The sequence below is a fragment of the Ceratotherium simum genome, chromosome 5 (genome assembly GCF_057802395.1).
Source record: "Ceratotherium simum simum isolate JZ-2026a chromosome 5, ASM5780239v1, whole genome shotgun sequence".
Lineage (NCBI taxonomy): Eukaryota > Metazoa > Chordata > Mammalia > Perissodactyla > Rhinocerotidae > Ceratotherium > Ceratotherium simum.
The window spans coordinates 36600680-36625355 of record NC_141904.1 but is presented as its reverse complement, the minus strand read 5'-3'; the positions used below and the strand labels follow the sequence as shown (position 1 = coordinate 36625355).

The following is a 24676-nucleotide window of genomic DNA, read 5'->3' as shown; positions in this document are numbered from 1 at the left end:
AATACCCTAAGGTTACATAGCCAGTAAACTGAAGGAGTTGGAGCTAAACTCAGATTTGCCAGCCTCCAAAGCCTTCTAACTGCAATGTTAATCTACCGGGCCGGCCCCGTGGCTTAGCGGTTAGGTGTGCGCGCTCCTCTGCTGGCGGCCCAGGTTCGGATCCCGGGCGCGCACCGACACACCGCTTCTCCGGCCGTGCTGAAGCCGCGTCCCACATAGAGCAACTAGAAGGATGTGCAGCTATGACATATAATTCTCTACTGGGGCTTTGGGGCAAAAATAAATAAATAAAATTTAAAAAAAATTAATCTACAGCAAAAATAGTCTTTAGCTATGGATTTTCTCATTAGCCTAAGAGCATTGATCAGGTCATATATTAGCAAGTGATCTTCAAATATGAAATGATAGCAATAACGAAGCCAGCCCTGGTGGTCTAGTGGTTAAGATCTGGCACTCTCCCTGCCATGGCCTGTTCATTTCCCAGTCAGGGAACCATACCACTGGTCTGTTGGTTGTGATACTCTGGTGGCTCGCTTTGTCGCTGTGATGCTGAAAGCTATGCCACCAGTACTTTAAATACCAGCAGGGTCACCCATGGTGGACAGGTTTTAGCAGAGCTTCCAGACTAAGACAGACTAGGAAGAAGGACCTGGCCACCCACTCCATGGCCATGAAAACCCTAAGAATAGCAGCAGACTGTTGTCTGATATAGTACTCAAAGATGAGAGGATGGTGCAAAAGACTGGGCTCAGTTCCACTCTGCTGTACACAGGGTCGCTAGGAGTTGGAATAGACTCCACAGGCACTAACAACAAAGTGATAACTACAAAGGCCAGTCTATTTTAAGCAACTGCTCTTACAAGGTGTAGGAGGATAGAACCTTATAAACCATCAATTTTTTCTGGATGTGGCGCTTAGGCATTCAAATATATTTCACCAGTAACGTTCTGATAGAAAAAGGAGCGATTTTAGGGCTAATTGAGGTTCTTTCTTTTCCATCTGTGTATTCCCAGTGTCAATTGTGCCTGTCATAGTTAAGTGTTGAATAAGCCTTTGTTGACTGGATGGATGGAGGGATGATTCACCTAGTGAGTCTTTCCAAATTTCACGGAGTATCTCATACAAACCATCCAGACCCTTAAAACAAGCCCCGTCAACATCTGTCAAGCAGCTGCTTAGGGGCTGGGGGAACCTGCTTCAGATGTGGGACCAAGGTTCAAGGAACACGTCGCCACCTGAGAATGCAAACAAGCCCAGAAATCCGGGACCACAGTAACACTCCACACCCGGGCTGCACAACAGCCTCTCTTGCAGCAGGGCGGCCCATTTCCATCTCGGCGCGGATAAAGCGTCGGTGTAGGCGGGGGACTGGCGCTCAGCCTGAATGGTGGGTGGGACGGCAATGACAGTGCAGGAATTCCACTCCGGCTGCGGGGTTTGGGGACCTGATGAAAAGTGGGAGGGAGCACTATTCACCTGACACACCCCAACCTGCCCTGCTGCAGCACAGGGCCGCGCGTTGGGCGAAGGGAAGCCCTTCAACCAGTTGAGCTCAGGCAAACTGGCGCTGCAGCAGAGCAGCCTGCGCACGCGCATCCCCTCCGCGCCCGCCAGCCAGAACGCACGCGCACTCCGTCCTCGCTCGCTCAGTCAGTCACTGCAGGGCCCGGGGCGTCACACCCGCAGGCCCCGCCCCGCTCCCGTGCGCCGAACGCTGCATATCCGGGTTCCCGCCGCCCCGCCGCCGCTGCCTCGCTCATTCACTCTTGCCGGGAGTGGTGTGATTCCCGACCAAAATGGCGGCTGTGGGGAGAGTCGGTTCCTTCGGTTCCTCTCCACCGGGATTAGCCTCGACTTACACGGGCGGTCCCTTGGCCAACGAGCTAACGTCGGGCAGCGGCGGCGCCGCAGCAGGCGACGACGAGGACGGGCAGAACCTTTGGTAACGACCCCACCCCTCCCTGAGTCCCCGCGGGCACTCCCGGCCCTGCGGACGCCTCGGGATCCCGTGCCCGCCGGAGCTCGGCGCCGGGCCCAGGCCACTGCGCTCTCGGTAGCCCCCGCCCAGGCGCGTCGAGGCCGGGGCCGGCCCTCCCGCGCTGCGGCCCCGGCCCCCGGCCTCAGCGTGCGCCTTGCTCCCCGTTAGGTCCTGCATCCTCAGCGAGGTCTCCACCCGCTCGCGCTCCAAGCTCCCCGCGGGGAAGAACGTACTGCTGCTGGGTAAGTGTCCCCCGCCTCGCTCCGCCCCGCCCGGCCCCCACGCCGCCGGGGTGCGGATCTGCCCCGCCCGCCCGCTCGCTTTGTGCGGACCGCGGGTCCCGCCCCGCCCCGCCCCGCTGCCCGGCTTGTCGCTGACAGCTGGGGAGGAAGGGGAACGGGGACCCCTGCCCCAGGACCTGCAGGGACCCGCCCCCCTCCCCCCGAGCCCTGTCTCCTCCCCTGCATGTGGGGGTGGCCCTGACAGCCTTGCCTGGGAAGGACGGAATGCAATAGCCCATCAGAGGGATTCTTGTGTCTTGGGGTTTACCTAGAAAATAAGGACAGTTTTTCTTGCATGACAAAAATTGGAATCAGGAGGCTCTTTGCAAGAGCTCCAGTGCAAATGGCATGCCATTAATATTTAATAGCTGACTCTTTGTATAATTGACAGAGAAGCTAGAAATGAGACCTGGTAGTCGTGATGAATATTCTTATTTGATTCAGCTTTTTCGGGTACAATGGGCTCATGTTGCAGCTGCTTTTTTAACTGTCACTTATAATCCTGAAATTTGTGAAGGGCAATAACACTTTCTAGTTAGTCCCTTCGGCCAAATGGATGTAGTAAGGAGAAATAGTCTGTCGTCTCAATTTTCCTGATTGTTCTGTATCCCCTCTGCTCTCTGGAAGTTATGTATTTTGTTTCTTTGCTGATTCTGGGAGTGGGCCTAGAGGATAGTGAGGGAAAACAACTCACAGGTTCACAGTTTTGCAGGCTTAACTCCTGCGTCATCTACAGGAGAGATTTCTTCCATATTCTTTAAATGTGAGAGATTGAAGTTTGACTTAGAAGAGGATGGGTAAATTTTAAAACTTTGATATTGGTGTCTCAAGACTATTTTTGTTATGTACATCTAAAAACAGGAAAGGAAACAAAGAAGTCAAATGCTACTTGACAGAGTCCGCTTTTAATAGGAGTGTTTAGATAGAAATAGGTTACTTGTTTTTTATGAACTGCTGCCAATCTAGACTATATGATTCTTGAGGTTCTTTGAAGTTACATAGAACTAGTTGAAAAATTAGTTTTTACCTTTGTTTTTAATGTGATTCAAAGTACCTACTGCAGATTAACCTGGGTTCAGTTACAGCCCTATCACATACTAGCCCTGTGATCTTAAGTGAGTTTCTTGACGTCTGTAAACCTCAACTTCTTCATCTTTAAAATGGATATTATAGAAATAATAATATCTACCTCTTAGGGTTATGGGGAGGACTGAATGAGATAATGTTTGTAAAGTGATAATAGCACAGTGACTTTCTGTGATGGATTTCTTTTAACTGGATTAGAAAATAGTTTTTTTATGAGAACTCTTTAAAAATTGAAATAGTGCCTACATAAGTGATATTTATAGGGCAGAGATAAGCAAAAAAATTTCAGAAGATGTTTTAAATTTACTAATTTAAACAAATTACTATTAATTACTAAACTAAAATAAACTTAAGACAGTGTGACCTCGTGGAAGTGGATTATATTTTAATTAATCTAAGTTAAATAAGACTTGTTTTCAAATACTGCCATTGTAAAGATAAGATTCCAGAATTTTGTTTTCATTTTATAAGTTCCTCCTAGTTATTCCTGTGCATTAGATATCACTTAGATGGTTCTGTTTGCAGTGAAGCAAAAGTGACAGTTTTGTTCATTTTTTGTTCCTAATTTGCACTGAGGTTGCTCTGTGCTTTTTTTTAACCCTTTTTTTTTTTTACCTTCCCGTGACACTGGATCAGTGCGTGCAGCTGAGTATACTTGGAGACCTCAGGCTTTTCCACCCCTCCATACTTAGAATAGGTTGAATTTCTTTTTTTATGAGCTTAGTAGTTCATAAAGCTTCATCTAGTATCAAACCATATGAGCTTGAAGTTTAAAATTTTTCTTTGAGTACTGTTAGGATTTTCATCAAAGTTCTTTTCAGCTATAGAAGAATCTAATAACATTTTTATACTGATTACATAAATAGGATTAATTTTCAAAAATACCTCTAAAGATTTCTTAAAGATATTTTATCATCACACATTATGACAGCATTCAATCTATGCTAGTGGAGGGAAGAAACATAAATAGGGATTGTGGTTTTCTTTATTATGAGTTTGAAGGTGCTAGACAGGAAGATGCTTGGCCCTAATGTGTCATTCATGAATTATGGTGATCTCTGGAGTCCCATATTTAAAAAACCAAGTCTGAGAATATAACAAGGTTTTACATTTCTGCAAACAACCTAGAATAGGAACAATGATCAAGACTTGTGTACCCTGGACACAAATTGCAGTTTAACCTTAGCTTGCTACGTGGCCTCCTCTCCCGCTGTCTGTGGGAGAAAAGGATAGGGCATGTGTATGAGCCGTTCTCAAAGCATTTTCATATAAATCTTTGTTTACCTCGCCTGCCCCTCCTCAAATCTGGGATGTAGATGTTAGCACCACTTTATAGATGAGGTAATAAATTTTTGAGACCTGTTAAGTGAGTTTTCTAAAGTCACACAGTTCTACGGGGCCCCATGTTTTGTAATTCTGGGTGGGTTTCCAACTTCATAGAAGTCTCGCAAGGGCGAGTGCCATATACTCTGCATAACTTTTTAAGAAGGATGTCTTTGAGTGAAAGTACTAGTAATTATTTTAAAGTAAAATCCAAATTGTTGGATTCTAGGATGTTGCTTATTGAGGGACACCGCTCTGGTCATGGCATTTATGTTTAAGCAGTCATTTAATCTACCGAGGCCTGACCCTTAGGGAAACCCAGAAACACTGGGACATTAGTGTTTAACCATTCTCTTTCTTCAAAGATTTTGAGAATGAGCTTCAGTAAAGTTTGTTTTTAATATTAAAGGCAAAACTCCTTGTGTATGTATTTTAAATACGATTTAACTTATAAATTGTCTTTTTAAGAACTATTTTTTCCTCTTTACCCTTTGTATTTAATCAATTTTTACTACAGTGATTGTAGTATATTTTAATAACTGCTTTTAAGAGCACTTTCTCCATATCTTGGTTACTTTCCCACGTTTGGATAAGAAAACTCCCTAAGGAAAAGAACAATAATAACACCTAACATTATAAAGCACTTACATGTACCAGCCATGTAAGGATTGTTTGCATACTCTGATGATCCCCTTACAGATCAGGAAACAGATACAGAGTTGTTAAGTAAATTGCCTAGGGTTACAGAACCAGAAAGAGACAACGTCCGGATTCTAAATTGTACAGCCTGGCTCCAGAGCCAGTATTCTTCACCTACACACCTGACTGTCTCCCTAAAGGAAAAGAGAGCTTTCTTTGTACGAAAAGTAAGATGTTTAGCAGTTATTAAGGAATTTTATATGATTCTCCTGATGTATCTGTTTCATTGCAAAAAAATGTCATTGATTTAGATTAATTGAATTCATTGTCTACTAAGATATATTTGTACTCCTGGCCCCCAGCATAGTGTCTGGCTTATAGATGGGACATCAGTATAATTTTCTGAGTTGAGGCCAACATAAATTAATGAAAACTAGTTGTCTCTTTGGCAAATCATGTAAGCCTCATCTTTCTCTGTAAATTGAGATATTGGGATTTAGTCATCTCGGAAGCCTTGTCTGATTTGACATTCTGTAATTTTTTTTTAATTCTAAAGGTTGTGAATTATTATATATTTTTATGAAATGTTTTGAAGACATTGCATCGGGTTTAAATTAATAAAGTATTTCCTTGTAGATGTGGGCTGTTTGATTCCACCTGGGGAAGAAATCTAGAGTCTGTATTTTTCCCTGAAGGCCCTAGTCCGGGGTAGTGTGCAGCCAAAAAAGTCCCACAGAATGCTGAGCATCATCAGGAAGTATGTTTGAAATAGTCTCCTTTCTTATTCAGGAACAAACTAGTTTCTATTATGCTTGAATTATTGCAAGTAGGAAACCTCAAGATACACAGTGGAACTAGAGATCTGTTCAGAGAAGTAACTTGTCAAGGAAGTGGATGGTTTTCTGTGTGAGAGCTGACTCTAAAAATAATGAGATTGTTCAGTCTGAAACTATTAATCTTGTGAGAAGCTGGGATTAAAGATCAGCCAGGTGTCATGACTTGTGGGAAACAAAGATTTTTATCAGTTGAAGTATGTTAATGCTGTTTCTGGCGTGATTGGTTATGGGAATGTAACGCAAGGAATAGAATGTTACCACATATATAATGTTGGATTGGTGATTTTCAAAGGATTGACATAAAATTATTTATTGCATGTTATGTGTTACTGTGACTAAAAATATACCAAATATAAAATGTTTTGAGAGTCCAATGGCATATTGGTATTTTATAATCATCAAGGTCAGCAATTTATTATATAAAGGACCAGATAGCTCTGTGAGCTCTGTGGTCTCTGTTGTAACTACTCAACTCTGCACTTGCAGCCCCAAAACAGCCATAGCCAGTACATGAATGAATAGGTGTGACCGACAGTGTTTAATAAAACTTTATTTACAAAAACAGACAGCAGACGAGATTTGGCCAGTGGGCTGAAGTTTGTGGATCCTCTCCTTTAGGTTATTATGGACATCAGTTTTATCAGTAAGCATAGATGCCAGTTAATAGAAGTTTCTGGTTAATGGAATGTGATGTTTGGCACATAATAGGTGCTCAGTAAATAAATGTTGGATGAATGATGACCAGCTTAAAAGTATGGTGAAAGTATCATTGTTATTCCAGGTCAAAATATAGTCTGAACATAGGTTTAAAGTGTTAAGAGGAGTTTATATATTTACCCCAATGTTTTTCTGTCAAAAACAAAAAAGAGCTGGAAGAACCACAGATGTAGGCCAGTAGAGTGGTGATTTAGCTGGTGTGAAGTCCATGTGAGAGAGAATGTCAGCAAAAGCACTTTGAAAATGCACAACAAAGAGGAGCCTTGAATTAGGAAAAAGAAAGGACCCAAGTCCAGCACGAGACTCTGTTACTAATAAGCGAGTGACCGTGGACTAACGTTTTTGGGCTTTACTTTCCTTTTTTTAATTTTATTTATTTATTTATTTTTCCCCCAAAGCCCCAGTAGATAGTTGTATGTCATAGTTGCACATCCTTCTAGTGCTGTATGTGGGACGTGGCCTCAGCATGGCCGGAGAAGCGGTACATCGGTGCGCGCCCGGGATCCGCGCCCGGGATCCGAACCCGGGCCACCAGCAGTGGAGTGCGCACACTTAACCGCTAAGCCACGGGGCTGGCCCATGGGCTTTACTTTCCTTAGTTGTAAAGTCAGGGCAGTGGCTGTTAGAAAGACTTCACAGATTACCTCCTCTATATTCATTCATTCATCACCATTTATTAGAAGCGTGTTATGCATAAAATGCTTTGCTGAGTCATCTGGGGAAAACAGGGCTGACTAAGACTCTGTCCCTGCCCTCCAGGAGCTTATAGACTCCGGTGGGAAAAGACTCCAAGTAGTAAAAATCAAATATGAAGTAATTGCTAAATAGGCCACATAAGATTTTGTGGAAAAGGTGGTATCTGAGTAAAATTTTGCTAATTAGGGTGGGGAGGAGAACTCTGCACGCTGTGGACTAAGGGAACTCATTGCAGTAGCTAAAATCTGGTGAAAAGGGCTGAGGCCCTTCCCAGGTCTGGGAGTCAGCTCTTACTACCCTTTGAAGCTGTGGGGTTGTGGGCACATTACAACCTTCTGACCTGTAAAGAGATTCTTTCATACTTCGTGGGATTAAAAGAACTAAAAGAAATTATGTCTCAGACACCTTCATCTCAAAATTGGACATCACTATTTTAAGTTATAAAAGTAATACATGTTTTCTTGTCAGAGAGAGAGAGAAAATTTACGAATATAAAAAAATGAAAAGAACGTGATCCTACCACCTAGAGATAATGAATGTTCATTTCTTCTATGTGTATTTTTTTTTTTGAAAAAAAATAGTCTATAAGGTATGAGCCTATTTTGTAATCTGATTTTTTTTTTCATGTATCAGAGGAGTTTTTTCATGGCACTAGATAAGGATTTCTCCCTTTTAGTGACTGAATAGTATATATGGCTATACCATGATTATAATTGATCGGGAGACAGATTGTTATTGTTATACCTCATTTTCTACTTGCCTAGTATTATCTTTGGGATAAATTCCTATAAGTTGAATTGCTGGGTCAAAAGTGTATATTTTTTAAATCCTTCTATATATTGCCAGTCTTCTAGGAAAGTTGTGTATCACTTAAATTCCCACCATCAGTCTGAGAGTACTTGTTTGTCTAGCACCGTTGCCAACACTAAGGGTTATTCATTATAGTCTTTGCCTATCTGGTAGGTAGGTGAAAAATTGGCATCTTAATTTAAAGACAGTTTGATTGTAGAATATATACCATATTTGTTGATTAAGATCTATTGCTTTATTGTAACTTTGACCTTCTGGAACATAGGAACTGTTAATAACCATTGGGATTAGCATTTATTGGCCTTGGTAAATGTTTATTGAATTAAACTCAATGGTTTTTAGTTCACGTCTAGTCAGGCTGTGAGAGTGAGGGGAATGATAAAGGATAAGTTCTATTTTTTAATGTATTGTGGATTGCTGAATGATGATATCCAGAGGTAGGGCTTTGGCCAACCAGTGGGATGGGAACGATCATGTGTTATGCCTGTTACTTGGGTGTTCTGCTAGGTGCTTTATTATGTAGCGTGTTCACTGTTTTACAGAAGAGGGTTTTGAGCCCCATGTTACACAGCTGAGCTAGAATTCAAAATTGGATTTGTCTAACTTTCCACTATGTAGGCACTCCCTGACATATTGGAGAGATGTGGTCTTAAACAGGCATCCATACATGTTTACTTAAAACCACCTAGGGCAGACGCTGCCGCTAGTTAACAGCCTCTCCCTGCTCTTGGTGGCTGAGGCAAGGGAGGAGATGCTCTCTGTGAAGTGGGGAGCAGTCCAAAAGCCCCCACCCCACTTGAATCATCCAGATAACTTGTAGAAGGACATGCTGAAGATCTGTGCCCAAAAGTAGTCCAGTGAAGACCCCTCATAGCTCTTCTCACCAGAGCTTCAAATAAAATAGGATGATTTATTTTACATTATGTGAGGCCGAATCAAAAATGTCAGCTTTACAATATTGATATCTCACTTGGATAAAGAAGGAATATGGCAGACTAGAATTCTCTCTGTCCTGATTGCCATGGTGCTGTGAACCTAATGTATCCAACAGAGGTGAGGAAGTTTGAAACAAAGCTCTGCGTAGAAAGCAGATATCAAGCACACAAACCTGTGCAAAGCAAGAAGACTACAGTGCGTCAGCCTTCCACAACAATAGGAGAGGAAACTTGGAGAAAAGGGAGGCAGAGTAATGCTTAATTTTACCTATTGTCATCCCTGTTTATCTTGAGCTGGATGGAGAAGACTAGAAGCCGCTCCAGGAACAATGCCAATGTCTATAGTGTTTAGGAGCATTGCTGGATTCAAATCCTGACCCTTCTTTAGCAAATTGCTTAATCTTTCATATTGTACTGTTTACTGTCTTGGGATTATTGTGAGATAATGTTTGTAAAATACTTCAGACACTTCATTTGGAAGTGTTCAAGATAGCTATTGTTAATGTATTATGTGTACTTAACTGTTTTGCTCTGACTGCTCATTTTCACAATTCGTGTTTTTATATTATCTTTTTAAAATACTGTTGATGTCTTATAAAGGAATTTTATTTCTAGTGTATCACTGAAGAAGTATTGAATGATAATAGTCATAGAACTTTAAATCCATCGCCATAGAGATTGTCTGGTTTTACCCCTCTATGTAGAAGACAGGGAGCAAATGGAAATACTTGACTTGTCCAGGCTCACACTACTAATGGTGACCGTGTTGCAGTTAGAAATCACATCTTCTAAATCTTTGCATTTTTAATCTTTTAATTAAATTGTCATTATCGAGTTTATGGACGTTACATCCTGTTGTTGAATTAGAGATCTGTTGCGGAGATAAAACAGTATGGTGAGCACACCTTTATCCCTATACAGTCATGCGTGGCTTAATGATGGGGATGTGTTCTGAGAAATGCTTCTGATGCGTTGTATGAGCATCATAGAGTGGTACTGACACTAAACCTAGATGGTGTAGCCTACTACACACCTAGGCTTGGTGGTGCTAATCTTATGGGACCACCATCGTATATGCGGTCCATCATTGACAGAAACGTCATTGTGTGGCGCATGACTGTACTGTTTTGGTAACTGTGTGGAGTTTAAGGAGATTTTCTTTTGCAGTCAGTTTGGTTTTCAGATTTGAGCTGAGAAGACGTGACAATTGATGGCTGTTATTGCTTTATGGTAAAACCAAATTTCTGTTAAGTGTTTGGATCTTATACTTGGCTCACAGAGAGTGACTTATTTGGACAGAGTTCAGACAGATAATGTGGAATACAGGCTTATTTGCGGTGAATAATTTCACTGTAATCTGACCAACAAATCTTTTCTCCTTTGGTTCATCCACTAGGACAGGGTTTGGCTGTTTTTATATGGCCAGCAAGCTAAGAATGGGTTTTTGTTTGTTTTTATTTTTAAAGAGTTGAGGAAAAAAAACAAAGATGAATGTGTGGTAGAGACCTTATGTGGCCTGAAAAACCTAAAGTATTTACTAACTAGTCCTTTACAGAAAAAGTTTCCCAGCACCTGCATGAAGGCATGAAAGTAGCTTTATTATAATAGAATTTGATCTAATGAAATGTTTTGGTTTGTTTTAAAAACACCTTTGAAATATGCCCTCTTTAAGAAAATCTAATATAAAAATGCAAATTTAGATAAAATATTTAGAGAATAATTTTAATATCATCACCCTAAAGTGTTCTTTACTTTATAGAAGGGCTTTCATCTTAGTCTGTTTAAACAGGAACTCTCTACTTGTATAAGTGTATGTTCACAGATCATTAACTATTTGACTGGCACACTTAAAGCTAGGATGTCTGTTTCACTGCCAGTTGAAGGCCAAGAAACTGAAGATAAAGCTTTCTTACAGTTTATACACCATAGGTAGATAATTCTTTCAGCATTGTTTGAAGCTCTGCAGGCCACATTGCCATACTTGCCACTTTAAAGGTATATTAATTGCATAGAATGAAGTATGTATGTAGTTATTTTTATTTTGTTTTATTTTATACCTCAAAGTATTAGGCTCTGTGTTTTGTTTTCCAAAAATAACTTCGAATTTAGTGAATTTTCTTTCTTGAATATTTTGGCCATTAAAGATGATTTTTAAATGTCTGTCAATGCCAAACATAGGCAACCTGAATTTTAACATCTCTTAATCCTTCTAATTGCATAATAGAATAAAGAGAGAGGGTTCATGATGGACTTTTTTTTTTTTTTTAAAGATTTTATTTATTTATTTATTTTTTTTCCCCCAAAGCCCCAGTAGATAGTTGTATGTCATAGCTGCACATCCTTCTAGTTGCTGTATGTGGGACGCGGCCTCAGCATGGCCAGAGAAGCGGTGCATCGGTGCACGCCCAGGATCCGAACCCGGGCCGCCAGCAGCAGAGCGCAGGCACTTAACCACTAAGCCACAGGGCCGGCCCCATGATGGACTTTTTAAAATGTCTTCAAACATAGTTCAGCTTGGCTGTGGCAAGGCAGCGAAGGACCAACAATTGAGTCTAATGACTAGAAAGTTTTCGTAAGTTTAGTGAAGGAGGTATGTATTATGAGCTTACATTATCAATTGATCTGTTATTGATGAGAGGTATCTGCTTGGGTTTTATAGATAAGAGTAATGAATTATTTTAATAGATTGTGGTAAAGGCCCAGGACAAGCAGTTTCAGATGAGATATAGTTATGGAAATAGAGACTGTGGTTGGGATTAAGAGATAGGAACATTGGTAAAGGATCTTCTGTGTATAGGACAGGTGCTATAGAATGAATGTGTACCCCCAAAATTCATATAAATCCTAACCCCCAATGTAATGGCATTAGGAGGTGGGGTCTTTGGTAGGGGGTTAGGTCATGAGGGTGGAGCCCTCATGAATGGGATCAGTGCCCTTATAATGGAGACCCCAGAGAGCTCTCTCACGCCTTCTGCCACGTGAGGACACAGTGAGAAGATACCTGTCTGTGAGCCAGAAGCGAGCCCTCACTAGACACTGAATCTGCTGGCACCTTGATCTTGGACTTCCCAGCCTCCAGAACTGTGAAAAATAAATGTCTATTGTTTATAAGCTACCCAGTCTATGGAATTTTTGTTATTGCAACCTGAAGAGACAACGACAATGTGGTTTCTGTTTTTGTTGAGCCAGCAGGGACAGTGCCTGTTAAGAATAGAATAATTTCTTATCTGTAAGCACCTGAAAAGCAAGACTTTATATCCTTTTACTGTTAAGAAAACCTGCCCAAAGAATATTTGCTGAATGAAGAGGATAGACTTGACACACTTATAGTCTGCTGGAGGAAACACATGAATAAGCTGACACACTACAATGAAGTGTCATAACTGTTGGCAATACAAAGAGGGCGCTTAACCAGACTTGTGAAGTTGAATAAAGCTTCCTAGAAGAAACTAAATTGAGACCGGAAGGATAAGTAGGGTTCTCCCAGATGTGGTGAGGGGAAGGGAAGACTATTCCAGAAAGAAGTGACAGCATTTGTGAAGATTTAGGGTTAGGAGAGAGTGAGGCCGCTCTGCTGCACTGGAAGAACTTGTGAATGGTTGGAGCCTAGCATGTGGGTGTGGGACATGGTGAGAGACAGGCAGGAAAGGTAAAAGGGCCTTTGTAAGGAATATTGGCCTTTCTGTTTGGCCTTTACCACAAGAACAGCAGGAAGACCCTGAAGGGTTTTTTCTGACATCTTATGAAAATTCCAAACATACAGAAAAGTTGAAGGCCTTTTGCAGTTAGTACTCATATACCTAAACCTAGACTCTGCCATTAATATTTAACTATATTTGCTTTATCAGTTAAGTGTCCTACTTCCTTCTTTTTTGATGCATTTGAAAGTAAATTGCAGTTATCAGTACACTTCCCTCTAAATACTTCAGCGTGCATATTGGTAACTAGAATCCCCTGAAGGGTCTCAAGGGGCAGAGTGGCATTGATGAGATTGTTTCAGGAAGATCACTCAGCTGCAGGATGGGAAATGGATCAGAGTATGGTATGAACTTAATGAATGTTCACTTTTCAGTAGTACGTTTATATAGTGAAAAGAGAACTGGGAGGAGGCCGTGGGTTAAATACTTAAAGACATAACGAGAGAAAACAGTCTAACATAATGTGATTGGAAGATATGTATAGCCCTAGAACAAGGCTACATCTTTACAAATACCTCAGATAAGATTCTTGGAAACAGGTAACAGATGAGATTTTGTTTACAGAATATGTCTTCATTGGCCTCTGTAGACCTTTTATGAAATAGGTCTATTTTCAGATGTCTGCATTTGCGATCAAGACAAATCATATCAGAGTTCATTTAGGCGTGGAGAAAGTGAAAATGGTCATTATAATTGAGGCTTCGGACTTGGGCTTAAAATATGTGTAAAATGTGCATGTTTAATTTTCAACCAACTGTTAACTTCCAAATATTATTAAAGTTGAAGAGAGAAAAAGAGTAGTTGATAGAGATTTTGTTCCCAGGAAAGTTTTTTTTCAAGAAGCAAAGTACTTCTTCGAACATCTTGAGAATCTTCTCTGTGCCAGGCACTGTTAAGTATTAGAATATTCTTGGGAGTAAGATATTCTTCTGTTTTTTTTCCTCATTCCGTTTTCTCTTGGGAGCAAAGAGGAGTTGTGCTCTTGAGAAGTTTGATTTGGATTCTCTCGGCAGGCTTGGATTATTGCCATACTCCCACAATCTTTGTGACTGGCCTGCCCTCAGTTTCCTCATGTGTATGTAGAGAGGATTTCATTGGAGTTCCTTATAGCCTGTGCTAAGTTAATGAAATGTTCTTTCTTCTCAATGTGACCACTTCTAATTTGTTACCAGAAGTGCGAAAGTTTGAAATCACCGGGTAGGAAAAAAATCTCAAACTACTTGTTTGCCATATTACATTTATTTGACATTATGCTCATTTTCAAATTTAATGTTGTAAAGATTATCTTAAAAGGGATCCACAAGGTGCTGAATGCTGAGGCACAGCTATCATCATTTAAAATTCCAGGGGAGAAGAAATTACCGGTATAGTAAAGCAAACTTCATTTTTAGTCCTTCAAGGTAGAATCAGGAAATTAGGAACATCACCACCTATCACTCAGAGGAAGCCCACTGAGAAGAATGTATAAAATCATTTTTCTTTTTCTTCTGAAAATAGCAGTGACCCCTGAAAGCAGACATACCTTTTTCTTTTGCAAGTCATAATACAAAAATTAAATAAACAGTATTGGGTTTTGGGGATTTTGTTGTTGTTGAGGAAGATTTGCCCTGAGCTAACATCTGTTGCCAGTCCTCCTCTTTTTGCTTGACGAAGATTTGCCCTGAGCTAACGTTTAGCGTGCCAGTCTTCCTCTATTTTTATGTGTGGGTCGCTGCCACAGCATGACTGATGAGGGCTGTAGGTCCTTGCCTGGGATCCAAACCTGCAAACCCAGGCCACTGAAGCAGAGCACGCTGAACTTAACCACTATGCCACGGAGCCAGCCCCTAAACAGTATTGTTTTAATGGCCCCTAGAGACAGCAGCACTGTAGTATATTGGCAAGAGTGTGCTTTGGAGTTAAGTTCATATGAATTCAGATCCTGGCCCTATCATTTCCAACCTGTGAGACTTTGGATAAGGTACTTAACTTCAACAATTCTGAGCCCCACTGCCCTCATCTGCCAAATGAGAGATAGTCATCATCCCCCGCCCCCGCAAGGTGTTTGCTGCTACTGCTGCTCTTATAGAGATGGAAGTGGAAGCCACTGATGGTTATGTTTGACTAGGTTGTGGGCAAAGGGAGGTGAATTACACTCCTTTAATTTTTATTGTATGGAAACACGTTGACAGACTTTAAATTTTATCCTTTTTCTGTTCTAACCTCTTAGATTTTTGCATTTCGAATCCATTAATACACAATAAAGTTTTAAAATACTCAAAGTGGATAAGGGGACAAAATTTGTATCCTTCATTCAGGGATTTATGAAATTCGTATTAATATTTTGGCACATTTTTTGTTGTTTGAGACACGATCTATCAGTGGCTGCTCTGTAGGAGATTTAGGAATATACATTTCACTATGAAAGGAGCAGAGTTAATAGGCACTTTAGTCACAGGCACTTTCTAGGCACTGGGGATGCAACAGTGAACCAGCAGACAAAAATGCCTGATCCTCTGGAGCATGCTTTTGGGGCAAGGGAATGACTAAGTAAAATACATATTATATTAGTAAGTTCAAAGGAGAAACATAAAACAAGAAGGATTAAGGAATGTTGGGAGGTTGTGATTTTAAATGAGGTTGTCAGGGATGGCCTACCTCAGGAGGTGATAGTTGAGGGAAGGCCAAAAGAAGGTTACGTGACATATATAGATTTCTGAGGAGAGTATATTCTAGACAGAGGGAACAGCAGGTATAAAGACCTTGAGGTTGGAATCTTATATTAATAATTATATAAGTGAATGTTTGGGGGGAAAGGTGCCAGGGTAATGATATTGCTTTTGTGCATATTGAAATGTGAGGTATGTATGAGATATCTGAGGCTGCAAGGAAATCTGTGGGTCACTACATTATAGCTGGTATTGAAGTGGTGTGTGGAGATTCTCCTGGAATTACACAGAGTGTGAAGAGTAGAGGACTGAGGAAGGAACTGTGGGGAACACAGACATTGGGTGGGAATGGAAAAGCATCCTGCAAGGAAGACTTAGGACCAACTACCTCAGAGTGTTAGAGTAGGAGAGTTACTGAAGTGGTAGAGACGGAATTACGGAAGCTATGGCAAGGGAGAGTCTTCTGTGACTTCTGTGTCTTCCTCATCTCTCTGCCAGCTCCCAACCAAATCAGCTTTTGAGTAAGCTGTCCCCACCCCCACTGATACCTTAGTTCAGGCCTACCTCATTTCTTGCTAAGACTCCAATAATAGTCTGGTGTCTAGTCTCCTTACTTCTACACTTATCCTTGTCAGTCAGTCTTCAACACTTTTGCCATAGCAGTCTTTCTAAAATACCTAGACTCGGCCAGTGGCTCCCCATTATCTTCAGGATAAAGTCTAACCATCTCAGCCTGGCATAAGATGCCCTTCATGATCTTGCATACCCTATTTGTTGTTACCTTCTGGCTTCTTTTCCCCTCACATCCTAAATTTCATGCATTCAAATTATTTGTTCTTTCTAGAAGGACACTTCTTTACCTCCAGGCCTCTGTACATGCTTTCCTTACTTCCTGGAATGCCTAACTTTCCATGGTTCATTAACACTACAAGATTTGGCTGAAGTGTTGCTTTCTCTAGAAAGCCCTTTCTGATGTCCAAGCAAAACCTGGGTCTTCCCTTGGGGCTGGCTTCCTGGTTTGTTGCATATCTCTAGTTGCATATCTCTAGTGACAATATCTTGAAATTGTCTCCTGTTTGTTTTTCCTCTCCAATTTATGAGCTCCTAGAGGGCAGTAACTTTGACATACAGATCTTTGTATTCCTAGTCCTTGGCTTAGTGTAGTAAATGTCTGATGCAGTGGTTCTCAGGGTGTGGGCCCTGGACCAGCAGCATCAGCAACACTGGGAACTTGCTAGAAATGCAGATTCTCGGGCCCCCCTCAGATTTACTGAATCAGGAATTCAGGAGGTGAGGCCCAGCAATGGGTGTTTTCATAGGCCTCCTATGTGAGTCTGAGATTTTTGAGAACCGTTAGTCCAGTGAAATGAATGATGGACGACGTTCACTCGGAGGAGTAAACTCTGGTCTCATGATAAGTGGGGGAGAACCCTTCCACTTGTATTCAGTCCTTAGAAAAAGAAAACAGCCATGTTCTAGTGATGGCTGCAAGAACTTAAAATAGTGAGCATGTGTAGTTAAGACTGACAATATTGTTGATGTCATGAATTTGGGCTCAAAATCTGTTCTGAGCTTATTGACTTAAACCTTTAAAATTAGCATTAGATAAACTAAAAGGAAGACACAAACTTGTTATTTAAAGAATTACTCATAATATCACCATCAGAGATAACCAAATTATCAGTGATTATTTCTAGCTGATATTATAGATTTTATTATTTTGCTTATGCTTAAGGTTATCTACAAGTATATATTTTTATTCAGAAAGCTTTATATTTAAGTCATTTGAAGTATTAAAAACAAGTTGAAATAAACTCATCTGAATTTTTTGACCCTTTTTAAGGTATCTTTTCACTTTCTAACATCTAAAATGTGAATTAAAGAGGTAAGATAAATCCTCGGTCATATTAAATGAAGTTTTATCTGACTACTGCCTATTTTTATGGATCTCTGTGTACTTTAGGAAATTCTTATTGAACATTGTATTGTTGATTTAAGCATCCCTTATAAGTCTGGGCACTAAGTTTTTGCTTATAATACATAACATCGTTTCTGTGGGATAATCCGTTTTCAGTTGGTGGTGTCTTAACTTAGAGGACACCTTTCAGGAAAGTAGCCTGTTGTAAGAGACATCTTGATTCTTTTCTTTCTAGTTCTAGAACAGACTCAGACTCCTTTTCTTTATTCTTTTAAGTTAGTGAACTTCATTTTTTAAGGCAGTTTTAGGTTCACAGCAAAATTGAATGGGAAGTACAGAGAGTTTCCAAATATCCCCTGTCCCCACATATGCACAACCTCTCTCACTATTGACATCCCACAAGGTGGTACATTTATTAGAATTGATGAACCTACATTGACACATCATTATCACCCAAAGCACATAGTTTAAATGAGGGTTCATTCTTGGTGTTGTACCTTATATGGGTTTTGAGAAATGTATAATGACCGTTACAGTATCATACAGAATCGTTTCACTGCCCTAAAAATCCTCTTCCCTGCCTGTTCAGACTCTCTTTAAAAGAAAGTTTTCATAGATCTCCTCACACAGTAATTTAAATTATTTTTATTATGTTTAATGCTCATGCCTACTGAGGTGACTAATTAATTCTTTTTGTTTATAGTTCTTGAACATCTACAAAACCAAAACAAAATATAAATTGAATGCTATAAAAAGCTATAGAACTGATAAAATTCAAATTAGCAATCAATATAACAAATGATATTTTGCTTAAATTAAATGCCAATGTTGGATTTAATAGTAGACAGAAGTATTTATGTATTTTATTTTTCACTGGTTAACATTATTTCCATTTTAAACATGGTGGATCATCATGGGAATCATTATTTTCATAGGTATTACTGTTTTCAACCCAATCTGTTATTTTGATGGACAATTTTAATAGTACACTGCAAAAATAGTACTGAAAAATAAGTACTCATTTAATGGCAAGTTCTGTATTGCCTGTTTAAGGCTACTCTTATTGCTGTGAAGTATTGGAAAATGGTTCATAAAAAGAACTAGTTTGACCAATACAATTGAATATGGTATTGACTGCTGTGGGACACTTCCTTTTGAGTTTGGCATGCGTGTGTGTCTGCTCTCTTTCTTCTATGTTCTGTCTGCATTACTTGACCTCAACTTAGCATCAGTAGGATTATAAACAACAATATAGAGGTGGGTACTGCAATCTTGTGGCAGCATTTAGATGTAAAGATGGTCATTCAGAAGATCCAAGACATATGTAATTTTTTTTAAAGCTTAACATGAAAATGAAAATGATTTTTAAATTCTCAGAGAACTCATGAATCTCCAGGAATAAGTCCTTAGATCCAAGAAACTGACCTTTACAAGTACTATTAACATGATACTGCTAATAACTAAATAAGTCCATGAAACAGTAACATGTAGTATTTAGATAAATTCACTATATAAAAAAATCCTCACCAAAACATTGTATAGCTAGCCTAGTTTTAAACTTTTTAATCTTGTGCCAAGTTTAAATCACATGATTTCTTGCTATTAATATTTTTTAAGTTTATGTTTTATTTTGTCTGCTCTACATTCCCTCCTCCCTTGTTCTTGCCCAACTTACTACCCCCTCCTTTACTACATATTTCTTATGGCTTCATGGTTTTGCTGAGGCTCCAGTCACAATTCCCTGCCCTAGTCAGTTTTGATATACCATTCATCCTCTGTGATTGGCCTGTATGTGGGCACGTGACCCTAACCAGGCCATTTAAGAGTCTTTACCTGAGATTCTTCAGACTGAAAGCCAACAAAGAAAGTCTTTTGTTCCTTGTAGATTAAACTGGGATGATGTAATGAGCTTCCTGAAAAATACCCACAGAGGAGGCCATTTGTAATAGGATAGAAAGGTACTTAAGAGGAGCAGAGACACCTGGGGAGAGAATACTGGAGCTGAAGTCTGTATCTTCAACTATATAGTTACCTAGTCATCTTCCATCAAATTACCCTTTTGGTTGAAGCTAGTTCCCATTGGGTTTTTCATTTGATACTAGAGAGCATCCTTAAATAATCCATATTATAATTTAAAAGATTTGTCCTTTTTACAGGTGAAGATGGAGCTGGAAAAACAAGCCTAATAAGAAAAATTCAGGGAATAGAGGAGTACAAGAAAGGAAGAGGATTGGAATATTTGTACTTAAATGTTCATGATGAAGACAGGGACGGTGAGTGTCATTTATTTGTAACATAAGTTTCCTGAAGCCTTTCCAAGTTGCACTGCTGCATAAAAGTCTTTGACTTTTCTTAGTGTGTCTTTTTTACTAGGAGTCCTACTATGTCATGCCAGTCAGTAAATGGTTATGTTTAGGCATACTTCTATTGATTTGGGATTGGGATTCATATAGTGATGTTTTTAAACATCTTAAGGTATCCTGGTGTGCAGACTTGAGCTTTCTTGCTATCTTTGAAGAATCTTAATCTTTCAGTTCATTTTCACTCAGATAGTAAAATAATAGGGTCCTGTGATTGTTTTGCTGACTCCCTTTTCACCTTCTCATTTTTTGACATAAAAACGTCATCTACTCCCCAGCTTTTCTCATCTGATCAGCCATTTTTTTCTTCTGTAGATCACTTGCCTTCTCATTTTTGTATATAATATCTTGAATATGCATGGCTCTATCTGCTGATGGTAAGAGTAGAAACATGTTATTCAGTCTGTGGTTTGGGATTGAGAAATACGAAGTAGAGGATGCTGGTGTTCTATGTTGGCAGTTAACTCATTTTCAGGGATATTTGTTAGGCCTTTACTAAATTGGTAGATGTGACCCAAATAGTTGAACCTTGTCAAAGCCAGGAGACATCTCCTGTGGAGATGCCCTAAAATGCCAAGTAACATTGTTAGTTGGATGATGAAATAACTTAGACCTGTTGCCTTGGTAACTTTCTTTTGTCTATTGTAGATCAAACAAGATGTAATGTATGGATCTTAGATGGAGACCTATATCACAAAGGCCTCCTTAAATTTTCACTGGATGCCATTTCTCTGAAGGACACTCTAGTTATGCTGGTTGTTGATATGTCAAAGCCCTGGACTGCTTTGGATTCTTTACAGAAATGGGCAAGTGTTGTTAGAGAACATATTGACAAATTAAAACTTCCTCCTGAAGAAGTGAAAGAAATGGAACAAAAGTGTGAGTAGTCTAGAAATATTAGTATAAACTTGAAATACAAAATGTCTTAGCTGATTATCATAATCGTTAGGATTTGTTGACTATGAAGGAGGTTTAATGAAGAAAATATAATGTGACTACTGTTTTTGAAATTCAGTTTGAATGATGTGCTAGGTTTTACTATAGTTTTAAATTGAAAACATATACATGATGGCAGACTCTTTAGAAGAGATGCCTTTTCTCCTCTGCCAAAAGGCCCTATGTGTTCATCTTGGAAAGTAGTTTTTCAGGGTAAAAAAAAAAATATGAATCTTTCTTCAGCTCCTCATTTTCAACAGTTTTTGTTTCTTGATAAGTAAAACAATCTTATCAACTTTGTCAAAATGAAATCTGTCCAAAAAGATGGTCACAACATAAATATAAAGATGTTTAAGGTGGTTTTATGGCTTACAAAGTACATAGTATATTTAGTACATACCCACATAAATTTGAAATTTTCATGGAAATTATGAAAATGATATGGGTCATTTCTAATAGGTTGTTAACCAGTTGTCACAGTTCTTAATTTCACTGAGAGCTCTTTATTTGCCAGTGTTGTACTTTGCTTAAGAAAATATACAGATGGAATGCTGCTTTTCTTTGTTATTGTTAGCTGATAATAACTTTTAGGGAAAAATTGACAGCTTGCTTGAATTTATATGCAAGGAAACAGTAAAAACTTAAGAGAATATATGTCCTAAATCATTGAAAAAGATATGTGTTTTTAATCTGAACCTTTGTTTCCCTGTTGGCCATTGCCTGTGGGGTTTTTTTTTTTTTCCTCTCTAAGTTTATACTATAGCTGTGGTTCTCAATGTGTGGTCCCAGGGCCAGCAGCATCAGTATCATCATAGCTAGGAGCTTGTCAAAAATATACATTCTCAGGCCCCACCCCAGACTTCTGAATTAGAAACTCTGGGCATGCTAAAACTTGAGAACCACTGTTAGATTTCGGCCTCTGCTCTTAAGGGTAGTAGCCGCCAGAGCTGCCAAGGGTTTATGCATGCTCCTGTGTTCCTGGAGGAACTGCACTCAACTGTTCAGAATTCTCTCTTCCTTGACCCTGTGTAAATTTAGGACAGTTTTCCTCCAAGTGAGTCATATTCCAAAGTGGATCTGGCCCATAATTACTTTGCTTAAAAAATAAGTAACATTTTTTTCTAATTTTATAAGTAATATACAGTCTTGATTTATAAAAATTGAAAATATATTTTAGCATATTTTTGCAAGTACTTTTCATTTCTAAGCTGGAATCATACTTTGGTTTTCTTTTTTTCTCTTAATGTTATTTTTCTACAGCATTAAATATTCTTTGAAAACTTTACATTTATGGCTCTGTATAATATTCCCTCATATACTGTTTTAATCCTATGCTGTGGATAATTTGTTTCCAGATTTGTTGTTTTGCTTTTTTTTTTTGGGGGGGTGAGCAAGATGGGCCCTAAGCTAACATCTGTTGCCAATCTCCCTCTTTTTGCTGAGGAAGATTGGCCCTGGCTAACCTCCGTGCCCATCTTCCTCTATTTTGTATGTGAGATGCCGCCACAGTATGGCTTAATGAGCGGTGCGTAGGTCCGAGCCTGGGATCCAAACCAGCAAACCCTAGGCCGCCGAAGTGGAGCACACAAACTTAACCACTCCGCCACTGGGCCAGCCCCCACGTTAACTTTTTTTTTATGTGAAGCTTTTGACAGTCTTGCAAATGAGTTCTAAAAATTTATCAGCATTGGTAAATCTCATTAATTCTTACCAGGGTTACAGAATGAATATGGGCCAAAATTACACCTAGGTAAAAAGGAGGAGACCTGAGTAACGGGTTTAGAGAAAGGAAGTTAATATTAGAAAGTCATCTAATGGGCCGGCCCCGTGGCTTGGTGGTTAAGTGCGCATGCTCCGATGCTGGTGGCCCGGGTTCGGATCCCGGGCGCGCACCGAGGCACCACTTCTCCGTCCATCCTGAGGCCGAGTCCCACATACAGCAACTAGAAGGATGCGCACCTATGACATACAACTATCTACTGGGGCTTTGAGGGGAAAAATAAATAAATAAAATCTTAAAAAAAAAAAAAAAAAAAAGTCATCTTAGACTGTCTTTTAAATTGTGAAATCCACTGCCCCCCATTTATTTTTCTTTTATCCTTTCAATGCCCTTTGTGAATTAGAGAAGGTAGAGAGACAAAGCTAGATTGTGACTTGTCCAGAGTAATTTGCACAGACTGAACCAGGCCTACACTGAATCCACTCTTTGGAGCCATTCAGAGCACTGAATGTAATTCAGTAATTAATGGGGGTCCAGAGCTTTGCACTGTCTTTGAAATAGATATCTGAAACTCTTTTTGTTTCTTCTCTTACATAAGACTAAGTATAAACTCTAGCAAAATAGATAATGATAGATTATGCCAGAAAAAACCACCTGCTGAAAATAAAGCAATTTCTAAACTATGTATTAAATTATTTACCTTGATTTTCAGTGATTAGAGACTTCCAAGAATATGTAGAGCCAGGAGAAGATTTCCCAGCTTCTCCTCAGAGAAGAAATACCGTGTCACAGGAAGACAAAGACGACAGTGTGGTGTTACCTCTGGGTGCGGATACACTTACACATAACTTGGGCATTCCAGTACTAGTAGTTTGCACAAAGGTTCGTTTGCTTCCTAGAGATTCTGCTACTGATATTAACCAAGGATGAACAGCTATTTTGTTTTCCAGGCTCCTTTTGGAGTTGACATTTCAGGTTTCCTAGATTATTTTTCGTAATAAGTAGAAATAATGGTTAATAATATTGAATGACATTTACATGTTGGTTTTGTGATCTTTGTTTCATAGTTTCTTTGAAAGAAAATATTATTTCAGGTATTCTGTTTGTGATTGAATTTCATTTTCCTAATTCCAAGTAGATTTCATTGTACAATCAGTTTAGTAGAAGAAATTACAAGTAAGATGATAATTTAATTATTAATTTTTATAAAATAGAATATTTTCCACATTAAATTTTGATATTCTACCCTAATATCAGATTATTTATTTAAAATAGACTTTTAAACACCTGTCAGCATTCATTATGTAAAGTTAATATGCAGTTATTAAGGGCTTTTCATTTATTTATTAAAGAGCTTCTGATAGGATTGCTATTATCAAAATTCTGTTAATTTAATTCTGTCACTGTATGCACTTTATAATAAAATCATATTTCCTTTAAAAATAATTTATAGTTCAAGTTCACTTTTCCCCATTTGGTCCTAAGTAGTATATCTTTACTGTTTGTAAGTCACAGAATAGTTAAGAAAATGACAAAACGTGTAAACCCTTTTGAGATCTAAATTATTTTTTTCGTAAGATGTAAAATTTGTGCATACAATTGAAGGAAGGTATGGAATTTATTTATCTTTGGAATACAAATGGTAAATTTTAAATCTAGCTTAAGTTTTACTTTAAACTACAAAAATTATCAATAACAAAGGAATGGGGGGATGGTATTTAAAATAATTAAGTTAAAGTGTGTTATCTGCTTTTGAAATGGTGATTCTGGTGTAGTTAATTGTTATTTTATACCTTTTCTGTAAAACTGTTTTTAAACTCTCACACTAGAATCCTTTTGTGTGTGGTTTGTTCTGTTTTGTTTGGCAAAGAGCTGTTTATTGGCAGATATTTCATTGTTTTACACTAGAGTTTGCCTCATAAAAAGCTATCTTATTTTTCTAAATGAAAAATGTTAAGTTTAAAGGGACCTGAGTCAGTAACAGATGAGTAATATATTCATAAAATGTTCAAGCCAGAAGAGATTTCTGTATTTCAAAGAATCTAAGACACCATCAGTTATACTTCAGTTTAAGAGCTTTAAAATGTGTATAGGA

The 24676-nt window shown here is 39.1% G+C and overlaps 1 protein-coding gene across 1 annotated transcript in view; it reads left to right on the top strand.

Annotated features, from left to right (window-relative positions):
• Nucleotides 1-1726: 1726 nt before the first annotated feature.
• The window catches only part of DYNC1LI1 (dynein cytoplasmic 1 light intermediate chain 1), a 36312-nt gene continuing 13362 nt past the window's right edge, over nt 1727-24676 (top strand). Inside the window, exons 1-5 of the mRNA XM_004419460.3 lie at nt 1727-1942; nt 2147-2220; nt 19722-19838; nt 20574-20804; nt 23294-23463. Of these exons, the coding sequence (XP_004419517.1) occupies nt 1797-1942; nt 2147-2220; nt 19722-19838; nt 20574-20804; nt 23294-23463 (738 nt within the window). The 5' untranslated portion in view covers nt 1727-1796. The remainder of the gene's footprint in view (nt 1943-2146; nt 2221-19721; nt 19839-20573; nt 20805-23293; nt 23464-24676) is intronic.